The sequence below is a fragment of the Trachymyrmex cornetzi genome, unplaced genomic scaffold (assembly GCF_001594075.2).
Source record: "Trachymyrmex cornetzi isolate Tcor2-1 unplaced genomic scaffold, Tcor1.1 scaffold211, whole genome shotgun sequence".
Lineage (NCBI taxonomy): Eukaryota > Metazoa > Arthropoda > Insecta > Hymenoptera > Formicidae > Trachymyrmex > Trachymyrmex cornetzi.
Genome location: NW_017296752.1, coordinates 134,442 through 147,364, shown reverse-complemented (window position 1 = coordinate 147,364; position 12,923 = coordinate 134,442). Strand labels below are relative to the sequence as shown.

Here is a 12,923-nt window from a genome sequence, read left to right as displayed (position 1 = left end):
CCAATCACAGTCGATTATTCTTCTCACATTCGACTGTGATTGGTCAATTTCTTACTCTTACTTCTTACTCTGTGTATTGTAGACGGGCCTTTACACGGCACGTTTTACGCCAAAGTTATAACATCGATGTTATGAAACTGGCCAATCATAGCTATTTCTCTGAAGAATGGAATGATTGTGATTGGCTAGTTTCATAACATGGATGTTATAACTTCGGCGTAAAGTGTGCTGTGTAAACGTAGTAACTGTCGCAGGTCTTTGGCGCACCATCCAGCTATCACTAGTTATGTGCCTATACATACTTATGAAACGAATATTACTTTTTCAATTGTGTTTATCTTTGGTGGACGTGATCTGGCCGTATCGACCTCCTATTTATTTTCCGGAGGCGGGAGCCAATAATTGAAAGAAGAAGAAGAAGCGAGTCGGCTGTCGACGTCGGTACAAAAGATGGTCGATTCTCATCTTTTACGACGACTCGACTGGATAAACATAACCTTTATTATTTTACGGTATCTTATCATGGAATCATTAACTGCAGATGAAATAATTATTGATATTGTTCGCGAAAGTCATTGCATATATGACAAACGTGATGTGGATTATAAAAACATTAAGAAAAAGAAAGATGTTGCGAACAATTATTCCGACATTCGACTCAATTGTAGAATGGCTTGTCGTATTCATATCCTACAGCCAACAGACGACAGACGACCAGCGACATCCGACAGCGACACACGACGTATTGTAGAATAGGCCTAAAGCGGGGAGCACAGACTCTTGCATAACGCATGACACATGAGGCATAAGAAATTGAACCAACCAGAGTTCTCTATTACATGGAAGGGAAAGAAACGGAGAACTTCGATTGGTACATATTCTTTTGCATTACGTGTTATGCGTTATGCAAGAGTCTGTGCTCCCCGCTTAAAGCCCATGGCACATAGAAAAACGTAAGTCCGTAAGGGCTATCGCACATAAAATGCATAACAGAGCATAAGCATAACATAAGGCCGCTAAACCAATGAGCATCTTATGTAAATCAATATGGCTACATTATGCTAGATGCTCATTGGTCCAGCAGTCTTATGTTATGCTTAAGCTGGAAACACAATAGACACAGACAATAGGCACAGGCAACAGAGAATAACGAGCCATCCAATCAGAACTTTGGGGTATAAGTTCGATATTATATCCCAGAGCTCTGATTGGACGGTTCGTTATTCCCTGTTGCCTGTGTCTATTGCCTGTGTCTATTGTGTTTCCAGCTTTATGCTCTGTTATGTATTTCATGTGCGATAGCCTTAAGACGTAATCAATAAGGCCTATCGCACATGAAATGCATAATAGAGCATAAACATAACATAAGACCGCTGGAGCAATGAGCATTAAGTCGCCATATTGATTTACATAAGATGTTCATTAGTCGAGCTGTCTTATGTAATATTTATGCTCTATTATGCATTTCATGTGCGATAGGCCTAAGGAAATTAACATTGGATTCGCTACTGGCCTTACGGTCTCTATTGTGATTGGTCAATTCACTTACTGCTTGCGTGTCATAGCCACAAGGCCCATCTACAATACACGGAGTAAGAAGTAAGAGTAAGAAATTGACCAATCACAGTCGATTATTCTTCTCACATTCAACTGTGATTGGTCAATTTCTTACTCTTACTTCTTTCACCGTGTATTGTAGACGGGCCTACATGCGTGGTCTACAATGACAGTAGCAGTAGTGGATTAGGTTGTAAGAGTAAGAAATTGACCAATTACAGTCGATTATTCTTCTCACATTCGACTGTGATTGGTCAATTTCTTACTCTTACGACCTAATCCACTACTGCTACTGCCATTGTAGACCACGCATTACCATTGGATTCGTTCAAGCCCATGACACATACAAGAACGTAAGGCCGTAACACGCAAGCAGTAAGTGAATTGACCAATCACAGTAGAGACCGTAAGGCCAGTAGCGAATCCAATGTTTCCTTACTGATTACGTCTTACGGACTTACGTTTTTCTATGTGCTCCCGGCTTTAAACGTAGTAAATTTCTGTTACGTCATGTTGGTATTCGCGTGGTCTTGTGATCGAACAGCTGAAGAAGACAAGGAGAACGAGGAGAATAAATAAGTATTGGGCTTTCCAAGCGAGATAATTTTTTGAATCGACGTGAAATATCGACAGTAATGGTGGACCGTGCGAACAGTATTAAACAGATGATTCCGGCATTGCCAGACGAAAAAATCGGTAATTACACTCGCCACGTGAAGAAGAATCATCCGTGTGACAGTGCCCCTCCCAGCGACGCGATTTATTTTTGGCTATTTAACAATTGTATCATCCTAATTGCATACGCTTGCGTGTATCTTATTTACTTGAAGTTTATTTTACTACCTCTTATATTTTATACTTTACATTTAAATAACGATTTGTGTGATTTTACAGATATGCTGGCAGCTACGAGTGTGCTCCAGCAGCAGGCTGCCGATATTAGGAATCAACGAATTAATTGGCAATCGTATTTTCAGTAAGTAATTATATATGAATATATGTGTTAAATTATATCTGACAAGTCCTGTTTAAGAATTTTGGGATATACTCTAATCATAACTTGATAATATTTAAATTTGAGGATACTAGCAAACTGCATACAGAATTATCCATGCAAGAAATGTTTGAACATTTGAAAACATTTGATGTTTACAGATCACAAATGATATCAAAGGAAGACTACGATTTTATAGCAGCCTTTGACTCGAGCGATGCTAAAACAAGAGAGAATAAGCTGAAGGAGAATTCACATCAGGCAGCTAAAACATTCCTCAATTTGCTTGGTCATGTTTCAAAAGATCAGACGATTCAATATATTCTCACAATGATTGATGATATGTTACAGGTACAGCTATACACTTATTGTTTTCAGCAAAAAAATCTAGATGTTTTTAAAAAAGCCTAGCCTATTGGAGTTATATTAAGTTTATAGGTTTTTTATTTTTAGATTTTTTGTAAAATTTATTGATATTTTTTACTTAATATTTACATTGTATTTATTATTATTTAATTACACATTCAAATAAAATGATGAACTATACATTTATTTGACTATAATATTTATTTGAATGTTAAACAAAGAAATATTCAAAAATCATTAGTTCAGTTTGTTCAGTATACATATATTCATTAAATATGTACTAATACATACTATTTATTCGTTCCGATTAAAAAATTTATTTTTTTACAATTCCAATAAAACCCTCCAAAACCTGAGTTTTTTGGGGATGGGTAAAACAATACCAACCCTGATTGTTTTACTTAGGCCCAGTTGCATCAATGTCATTTTGACTTTAAGCGAGACTTAAAACTATATCTGTTTCGTTTTAAAGTCAAAAAGAGACAGAGACAGAAAGAGTTTTAAGACTTAAAATCAAAATAACGTTGGTGCAATCGGGCCTTAGTAGATTAAGTAAAACTTTGTTTTTATTAACATATTTTGATATTTTCAATAAAAGTTTCATTTATTAACAGAAGTTGTTATATTTATAGGAAGACCGTAGTCGCGTGGAAATCTTTCGCGAACACTCCACGCGCAAACGAGAATCTGTTTGGGGACCATTCCTCAATCTGTTGAACAGACAAGATGGCTTTATAATGAATATGACATCGCGTATTATAGCCAAGTTGGCTTGCTGGAGTCACGATCTCATGGAGAAAACTGATCTTCAGTTTTATTTAACATGGCTTAAGGATCAATTGAAACTTAGCGTAAGTTTAATAGAGTATTGTATGCATGTTGCACAAGTCAAGGAATTGAAACTATTGATGTAATAAGATGAATCATTTATTTTATAAATATTTTTGTTTCAGGATATAGTAGTTCATAATAATCACTTTAACCAAATATCAGGGTTGGCAACGTTACCTCACAAAAATAATTGTTACCATTACCCCGGATCTACAATAGAGATTTAAGCCTTAAATCATAAGAAATGGACTAATCATAGTCAATTATTCTCCTAGAATTCTGTAATTGGTCAATTTCTTACGGCTTAAGACTTAAATCACTTATTGTAGATCCGGGCTTACTGTTCTTTTTCCTAAAAACTCTTTATCGTTATTTGTTATTGATTTACAAAAATAACTCGTTACCGTTATTATCAAAATGTAACGAGGTTTTTAGTTACTTTTTCATTACTTTTTTTCTTGACACTAATAGAATATTATAGCATTTTTCATTAGCAGAACTCAGTACACATTAAAGCCATTGTACACTATTCTCTGAATGTAAAAACGAAATATCTGAATAATCTTAGATTAAAATGCCCAAAGTACATTTCAAATAGCATAATAAAATATATTGAAGATTTCACGGTTTAACTCGTTTCTATATTTTTATTAAACATACATGCATCTTTACGTCGATTTGTGTACAACAGCTTTAAAGTGCACTAGTTCTGCCATTGAAAAATGCTATTATATGCAGATTTATGCGATAAATATTCTGAAGAGAAGTCAGAATTCTTTTTCTTAGTAGAAGAATAAAGCTTAAAAATTAATAAATATAACTCCTGTGAAGCTAGCCCCCCATTATTTAAAAAAATAATTTTTTTTTAGAGTTCTGAATAGATTTCCAATAGTTCCAGAGTTCCTGATAGGTTTAAGAAATAGTTCCGGCCATGAAAGCAATAAAAACGCGATTTAAAAAATGGGCTAACTTCACGCAGCTCCCCATTTAAAAAAAAAAATTTTTTTACAGTTCTGGATAGATTTTAGGTCTATTTTTTGTGGCTGAAGTAGTGTACACTTCTGGAACTTAAAGTGAGATAAATATACGTTTGATATTTGTTTAAAGTGAGAAAGAGAGTTCTAGAACAGGCTAGTGCAGGAACAGAAAACAGATCATTTGAATAGTTCCAGAGTTCCTTATAGGTTTAAGAAATAGTTCGAGAAAGTAAAAAAAAACATCATTGAAAAACTCGAAATTGTCACCTAAAAAACAGCCATAACATTGAAAGTATTATTTTTACACAATTTTCTCATTAAGATATTTTATAGAACTCTCGACAGAACTGTCAGAACTCTTCAAAAAATTTTTTGCTCTTTTAAATTCGAAAATGGACACCTATAATCGCTCGTAACTTTTTCAGTTCAAATTTAACGGATATTTGTCATTAAGATTTTCGACAGAACTCTGCGGGGGCTACCCAGAACTCTCGACAGAACTGTCAGAACTCTTCAACAAATTTTTTGCTCTTCTAAATTCGAAAATGGACATTCATAATCCCTCGTAACTTTTTCAGTTCAAATTTTACGGATTTTTGTCATTAGGATTTTTGACATTTTGCTGTTTTTGTATGTGCCCTTTATGAGGGTAACATCCTTTGAAGTAAATCGGTTTTTCTCTTTTGAAGCGGATACTTCTGAAACTGTAAGAAATAGTAAAAAATGTTTGAAATGATAGTTGCATGATTTCAGAAATACTTTACATTAAAAGATAAAAAAATGTTTTTTTAATTTGTTTATTTATTTGTTTATTCTCACCACTTGACCCTTCTTTTTTAATTTTGATTTTTTTGGTGATAATGAAAAATATTTTAAGATGAATTCAATCGTGTGTGATAAAGTTATTTTCCAAAGTATCATTTTTGAGAAACAATTAAAAACGTCTCTATACGCTCGCCATCCACACTCGATTCCTCAAAAATGATACTTTGGAAAATAACTTTATCACACACGACTGAATTCATCTTAAAATATTTTTTTTTATCATTAAAAAAATCAAAATTATAAAAGAAGAGTCAAATGGTGAGAATAAATAAATAAACAAATTAAAAAAACATTTTTTAATCTTTTATTGTAAAGTATTTCTGAAACCATGCAACTATCATTTCAAACATTTTTTAAATTATTTCTTACAGTTTCGAAAGTACCTGCTTCGAAAGAGAAAAACCGATTTACTTCGAAAGGGTGTTTCCCCCATAAAGGGCACATACAAAAACAGCAAAATGACAGAGATCCGTAAAATTTGAACTGAAAAAGTTACGAGCGATTATAGGTGTCCAGTTTCGAATTTAGAAGAGCAAAAAATTTTTTGAAGAGTTCTGACAGTTCTGTCGAGAGTTCTGGGTAGCCCCCGCAGAGTTATGTCGAAAATCCTAATGACGAAAATCCATAGAATTTAAACTAAGAAAGTTACGAGCGATTATAGGTGTCCATTTTCCAATTTAGAAGAGCAAGAAATTTTTTGAAGGGTTCTGACAGTTCTGTCCAGAGTTCTGGATAGCCTCCGCAGAGTTCTGTCGAAAATCTTAATGACAAAAATTCGTAAAATTTGAACTGAAAAAGTTACGAGCGATTATAGGTGTCCATTTTCGAATTTAGAAGAACAAAAAAATTTTTTAGGAGTTCTGACAGTTCTGTCGAAAGTTCTGGGTAGCCCCCGCAGAGTTCTGTAAAATATCTTAATGAGAAAATTGTGTAAAAATAATACTTTCAAAGTTATGGCTGTTTTTTAGGTGATCAATTTCGGGTTTTTCAATGACGTTTTTTTTTACTTTCTCGAACAGAACTATTTCTTAAACCTATCAGGAACTTTGGAACTATTCAAAATCTATCCAGAACTCTAAAAGAAAAGATTTTTTTTTGAAAATGGAGGCTGCGTGAAGTTAGCCCCCCATTTTTTAAATAGCGTTTTTATTGCTGTAATGGCCGGAACTATTTCTTAAACCCATCAGGAACTCTGGAACTATTGAAAATCTATTCAGAACTCTAAAAAAAATTATTTTTTAAATAATGGGGGGCTAGCTTCACATGGGTATGAATGTATTGTATAGGGTAAGTGGTCCAATAATGAATCATGTAAATTTCAGAGGCTGGTATTTCTCTCAATTATTGAATTGAAGGTCTGAATTTTTGCATACAGTTTATGAATTTAGTTGACTACATTCTGTAAATAATAACTTTTAAGTTATCCCTGAAGTTTAGTCACAATTTCAATTATTTAAAAAAACGGGAAATGGTTCATTGTGTACAAGGGGTGTTACACAATGAACCATGCTATTTTTAATAATAAACTACATATTTTATACTGCGAATTGTTGGGATTATTTTAGTTTTGCTATATTTAAAAATTGTTTTTAAAATAGATAATTATAAGGTGGTGAGGATTCACAAGGCCGACCACTGCGTTTTTCTCTTGTTTTAAGTGAAAACGCGTTAAATGAATATATTTTTATTGAAATTTTAGGTGGGGGGCCGTATTCTAAATAATTATTACAATGGGTTATTATTTTGAAGGTTATCATAAAAAAGGTTATGTGTTCTACAATATACCATAGTTCATTGTTCACTACGTCAAAATGATTCATTGTATCACCTAACCTTTTCTACGATAATCTCCTAAATAATGTGGTAAAATAATGTAACAGGAAAAGTTGCTTACAGAATAATAAAGCCAAATGTGCACACAAAACTATTGCACAATGAAAAAAATGATAGATATAACAAAAAAAAACAAAAAATACGTTAAACTTATTAAAAAAATTTACTTTGCAACCCAAAATTCTTAGAACGTAATATTACATGGCCGTCCTTGGCGTGATCTGTCAGTCGACTGGGGAGCCGAGAAGGGGTTCAAATGCGAGTCTCTGCATGATAGTAGCTCAATCTGATAACGTCGCATTTACGAAATATCGCAATGGTTCATAGTGTACTACTGTTGGACTACCTACCCTACATACATACAGGATGTCTGGTAAGCGAAAGCACTTGTGTGTTGATAGAGCTGACTAAACCGAATCGAAAGTCCTCTACCACATTTTGCAATTTTCGCAATAGTTAATAAAATACTAATCACTAAAAAAATGCTGAATTTTAGTCTTAATAATTTTTTACTTAAATACTATCAACTTTACAGAGAAAAGCAAGAGATAAAAATTATTTATTTTTTTCTCATATAAAGTTCTAAGAATTTTTTTCAAAATTTTTTAATACCCTATTTTCTCGTATTGATAAAAATAAGAAAATGCACTAAAAAGTTGATAAAAAATTCGTAGAGTTCTATGAGAAGAAAATTAATGATTTTTGTTTCTTACAGTTTTTCTGTGAAGTTGATAGTATTTGAGTAAAAAATTATTGAAGAGTATTTAGCGACTTTTAGTAATTAATATATCTCGTTAACTATTGCGAAAATTGCAAAATGATAGAGGACTTTTCAACTCAGTTTAGTCCGCTCTATCTGCTCAGGATGGGTGATGCCGAATTTTAAGGACACCCTGTATATATTAAACTGACAAGGGAAAAAAATGTTTTTTTAGTTGGCCTCTCAGTTCAAAATCTTCTATTTCATGCCAGAAGAACATCCCTAAATTTTTATAAAAAAATAACTACATTTTATACGTAATTTATTTCAATTAATTAAATCATATTTTTTTGTATTATGTACTCATTTTGGTAAATGTTAAGAAAAGGGGAGCCACCTCCGATGACCTTGACCTTGACATATATTGTCAAGGTCGTGACCCTGAGTGACCACCAGATTTTAGATGGCGGTCGCTGTCCGTTAAAAAGTTATGAACAAAAAAGTTTGCAAAATTACGTTTTATTTCTGCTATGCAGCGTGACGTTCACGCGAAGCGACTCACCCCCCCCCCCCCCCCCCTCCCCCCTGCTTAAGGGGCACACGACTTCCCTGTTTGTCAAACATTCACATACACAATCATCTATTTATTCCTCGGTTTGTTTTGCTTACATTTAAGCAATGGAAAGGTTACTATTATGATATATTCACAACAGTCTTCTTTCTCATTTTGTGTTGTCACCATGTTACTTCATGAATTTATTCAAGGTGAGAGTTGAAGGTGAAAATCAAACAATGTATCGGGTTTGGTTAGGGTTAGGTTATTATATTACCATGGGTATATAATAATCTAACCCTAACATTTTTTGTTCATAACTTTTTAACGGACAGCGACCGCCACCTAAAATCTGGTGGAGGTCACTTAGGGTCACGACCTTGACAACATATGTCAAGGTCAAGGTCATCGGAGGTGACTCCCCTTTTCTTAACATTTACCCTCATTTTCAGTTGGAACTTTCCCGAAACCTCCTACAAGACTTTTAAAAGTTGCATTTAACTGGATTATAAAATTTTCTAATAAAGAGTTTTGTCATCAAATTAAGGCATTTGATTTGAGGATGTCAAAACCACAAAGCGATATACTTTAACCTGTAAAAAATTTTTTTCTATCTTTAAAAACGTTTTATAATTTAGTTAAGTGCAACTTTTAAAGGTCCCGTAGGAGATCCCGGGAAAATTACAACTGGATCTTGTTCTTTCAAATCTACAGTTTGAGTAACGACCCATTTGAACGCTTGGAACTTTGCTAAAATCGACCTTGAACTCAAAATTTGATCATTTTTTCACATTAATCTGGTTTTTTTTCGTAAGGCGTATATTTTTTTTTTTTTTTTTTTTTTTTTTTGTAGAGCTAAATGAATTGTTGCATCATGTTCAGCGACCGAAAAAACACAGTATCACTTATAAAATCCAAATCAAGCCATTTTTGCATCAAATCAAACATGTATTAAGGAAAATCGAAACTTCGATTTAAAAATCGTTTACTAGTAATTTCTAAATTTTAATATTTTTTGATAAAAATTTAGAGATGTTCTTTTCACATAAAATATTCGGTTGGTGTAAAAATAATGTTGGTTTTTAACCTTTAACTTCAAATGTAAATATCTAAGCTCATAATAAACTTTATTAATCGAAGTAAGAACCATTATAATCTACACATTTTTGCCAACAAGATACAAGTTTCTTTATTCCATTAGCATAAAATTCTGGAATTCTAGAATCGATGAATTCTCTGAAGGCATTTTCAACAGCAGCTTAGTTGAAGATTTTTCCCTGTAAAAAGTGGTCGAGATGTTTGAAAAAGTGGTAGTCGGTTGGCGAGAAGTCCGGTGAGTATGCTGGGTGAGGCAAAATTTTGTGGTCAAGCTCCTTCAGTTTCTGCAGAGTCAGTTGTGCAACGCGTGGACGAACGTTGTCATGAAACAGATTCGGTCCCTTCCGATTGACTAATGCTGAACGTTGATGTATTTGCTGATGCATTTTGTCAATTTCGAGGCAGTATTTCTCTGACGTGATAGTTTGGCCTGATTTTAGAAAATTATAATGGATGATTTCTGTTGAACATCATCAAACGGTCACCATTATCTTTTGATGCAATTTTGGCTTAGGAAAGTGTTTTGCTCTTTCATCATAATCTAACCGTTGAGCAAATCACCGTCTGTTGTAAAGAACCTATTTTTCATCGCATGTTATAATGCGATCAAGAAATGGGTCATTTTTGCTGCGCAGAATAAGAGGAGAACGGATTTTGTAACGATGATTTCTTTGATTTTCGTTCAATTCATGAGGAATCCATTTATCAAGCTTTTTTACTTTTTCGATTTGTTTTAAACGAACAACTGTTGAATGATCAACGTTCAGTTCCTGGGCAACCTCTCAAGTGGTTTTTAATGGAGCCAGTTCAATAATTGTCTTTGTTCGTTGTCAATGGTTACGTGCCGTCCACGACCCTTTTTATCTTCAAGGCTCTCATCTCCGTTACGAAATTTTTGAAACCATCGTTGTACTATCCGTTCGTTTGTAGTTTCCGGGCCAAATGCTTCATTAATTTTTCGTTTCTGCTGCTTTAGAGCCTAGTTTGAACTCGTATAAAAAAATTGCTCGGAATTGCTTCTTTTCCATTTTTTTAACAATGATGATAGTAATTTAACACAAAGTAATACCGAGAACAAAATTATGAGCACAATGAATACAGCGGAATCTGCGCTTGAAAATGGTACAACATGAACATAGTTGAACGTAACAGTATTGTACAGTAAAGCGCCAAAATTTAAAACAATAAGAATCGACATTATTTTTGCACCAACCAAAATAGAAGCTTTTGAGTTGAAAGGCCGATTAAAAAAAATTTGTTTCTTGTTTATATATACGGGTCTCGTAAAGACCCAACGCTTAAGGCGAGATCATTTTGAGACAAAAATTCTAATACCAAAATGTTAAGGTTATAATAACTTTTGAATTATAAGCGTTTGAAATTAACAAAACATCGTCTAAAGTTGACGCACTCAGGGGCGGCACAACGCAAAGTACTAAACTCGAAAATTGACTTATCTTGAGCAAGCTGATCGCGCATGGTAAAATCGGATTGAGTAATCTTGACTTCTTTTTTTGAGTAATTATTTTTTATTAATTAATAATTTATTGTAAATTTATTGTTCATAATTAATAATTTTATAATATTTATGCATTCGGGAGTGTGTAAGGGATTGATAAGCTAAGAAAAAAAGCCCTGTAGAGATATGCTCGTTTTTGCTTCGTTTTGGAGAAAATCGCAAAAAAGATAAAACGTCATCATTTTTGCATTTTCTCATTACTTATTCATGTTGTATTTATTCACTTGCTTAATGTAAATTTTTTTCAAAATGTTGGCCTCTTGCAGCAATGCAAGTGTTGCATCTAGTACGGACAGCTTGTGTTGCAGTTAAACATTGATCTGACGATATTTGATGCACTGCAGTCTTGATTCGATTTCTCAATTGTTCTCTCGAATTGATTGACGACGAATAGACCTGCTTCAAGATCCCCCACATAAAGAAATCCAATGGTGTCAGATCAAGTGATGAGGTGGCCAAGATACTACTCATCCATGTCCAATCCATCATTGTCGAAAATGTCTGTCTAACCAAGCTCGAGTAGTTCTGCTATAATGAGCTGGACACCAATCGAATTGAAATCACGTTTCAATCCGTTGCTGCAGATGGATATCTTCTAAATAATTAAAGAAGTCAGTCTTCAAAAAATCTGTATATCTGGCTGCATTTAATCTATCAGGTTAAAAAAAATTGCCTTACTAGATAAAAACAAAGTTTTTATTTTGAATTATTGTTTTCATGTACGATTTTAGCGACGATAATACTGTTGCGCCCGATGCACGAGATTGCACTCAGATAGTAACGCGCACTCCCGAGCCACGGAAATGAAGAGACTCAAGGATTAAAGAATAGGAAATAAGAAGTCGTTTATTCAATAACGTCGGCACCACGAGATCGTCCGTACAGAAGTAGCATATCGATAATATGTGTAATCGGCGGAGAAGCACATCAGTACGTCTTGACTGCTCTCCGAAGATCTGACAGTTCTCCATCAACAACGGCACATCGTCTTGACAACGCAACACCACGGGTGTCAGCACAGCACGGCATGCGACGGAGCATGGGCGTAACAATACTTTAGAAGCAGTGCAAAAACGAAGCAACTATGTTTTGTCTTTCTTGCGATTTTTTCCAAAACAAAGTAAAAACGAGCATATCTCTATAGGACTTTTTTTCTTAGTTTATCGATCCCCTACACGCTCCCGAAGTTTTTACATTTAAATTCCAGACATACTGTCTGGAATTATATATATAATATATACAGGGTGATCCAGACCACCATACGTGACGACACATACTCGTACATATTCCTCATGAAAAAGTGAGTCAAAAATGTCAATAGCAAAACGTGGTATCAATAGTTTTTAAACAGTGAGCCCTAGATGATGTCCAATCGTAGGGCATGAAATTCGCGCCGTCAGGAGCGGCGCAATTAAGCAGTCAGCCGCGCGAACGCTTTGATGAATCTGGAGACACTGGTAGTGTCTCGGCGCTAAGCTGCGCGAAGCGACACGTCCGTGCCTCCTTTACGCGAACCGACGAGTTGCGGCAGATCGAGATTATCGGATCTCAATAACAGTTGAACCGATCGCGTTCTATGTATACTCAATCGATAGCCACCACACGGATTGTGTGATAAAAGTGCTTTTATTTTTTTTCTACGTGCCCTACGAGCGGAGATATCGCGACGC

General features: G+C 34.4%; 1 protein-coding gene across 3 annotated transcripts in view; it reads left to right on the top strand.

Annotated features, from left to right (window-relative positions):
* Positions 1 to 2,054: 2,054 nt before the first annotated feature.
* Positions 2,055 to 12,923, top strand: part of VhaSFD (V-type proton ATPase subunit VhaSFD) — a 58,782-nt gene continuing 47,913 nt past the window's right edge. For 2 of the 3 annotated variants that reach the window (XM_018505792.1, XM_018505791.1), the window contains exons 1-4: positions 2,055 to 2,253; positions 2,452 to 2,533; positions 2,713 to 2,902; positions 3,550 to 3,768. In XM_018505792.1, the coding sequence (XP_018361294.1) occupies positions 2,193 to 2,253; positions 2,452 to 2,533; positions 2,713 to 2,902; positions 3,550 to 3,768 (552 nt within the window). In that variant the 5' untranslated portion in view covers positions 2,055 to 2,192. The remainder of the gene's footprint in view (positions 2,254 to 2,451; positions 2,534 to 2,712; positions 2,903 to 3,549; positions 3,769 to 12,923) is intronic. The other variant, XM_018505793.1, reaches the window with a different exon arrangement.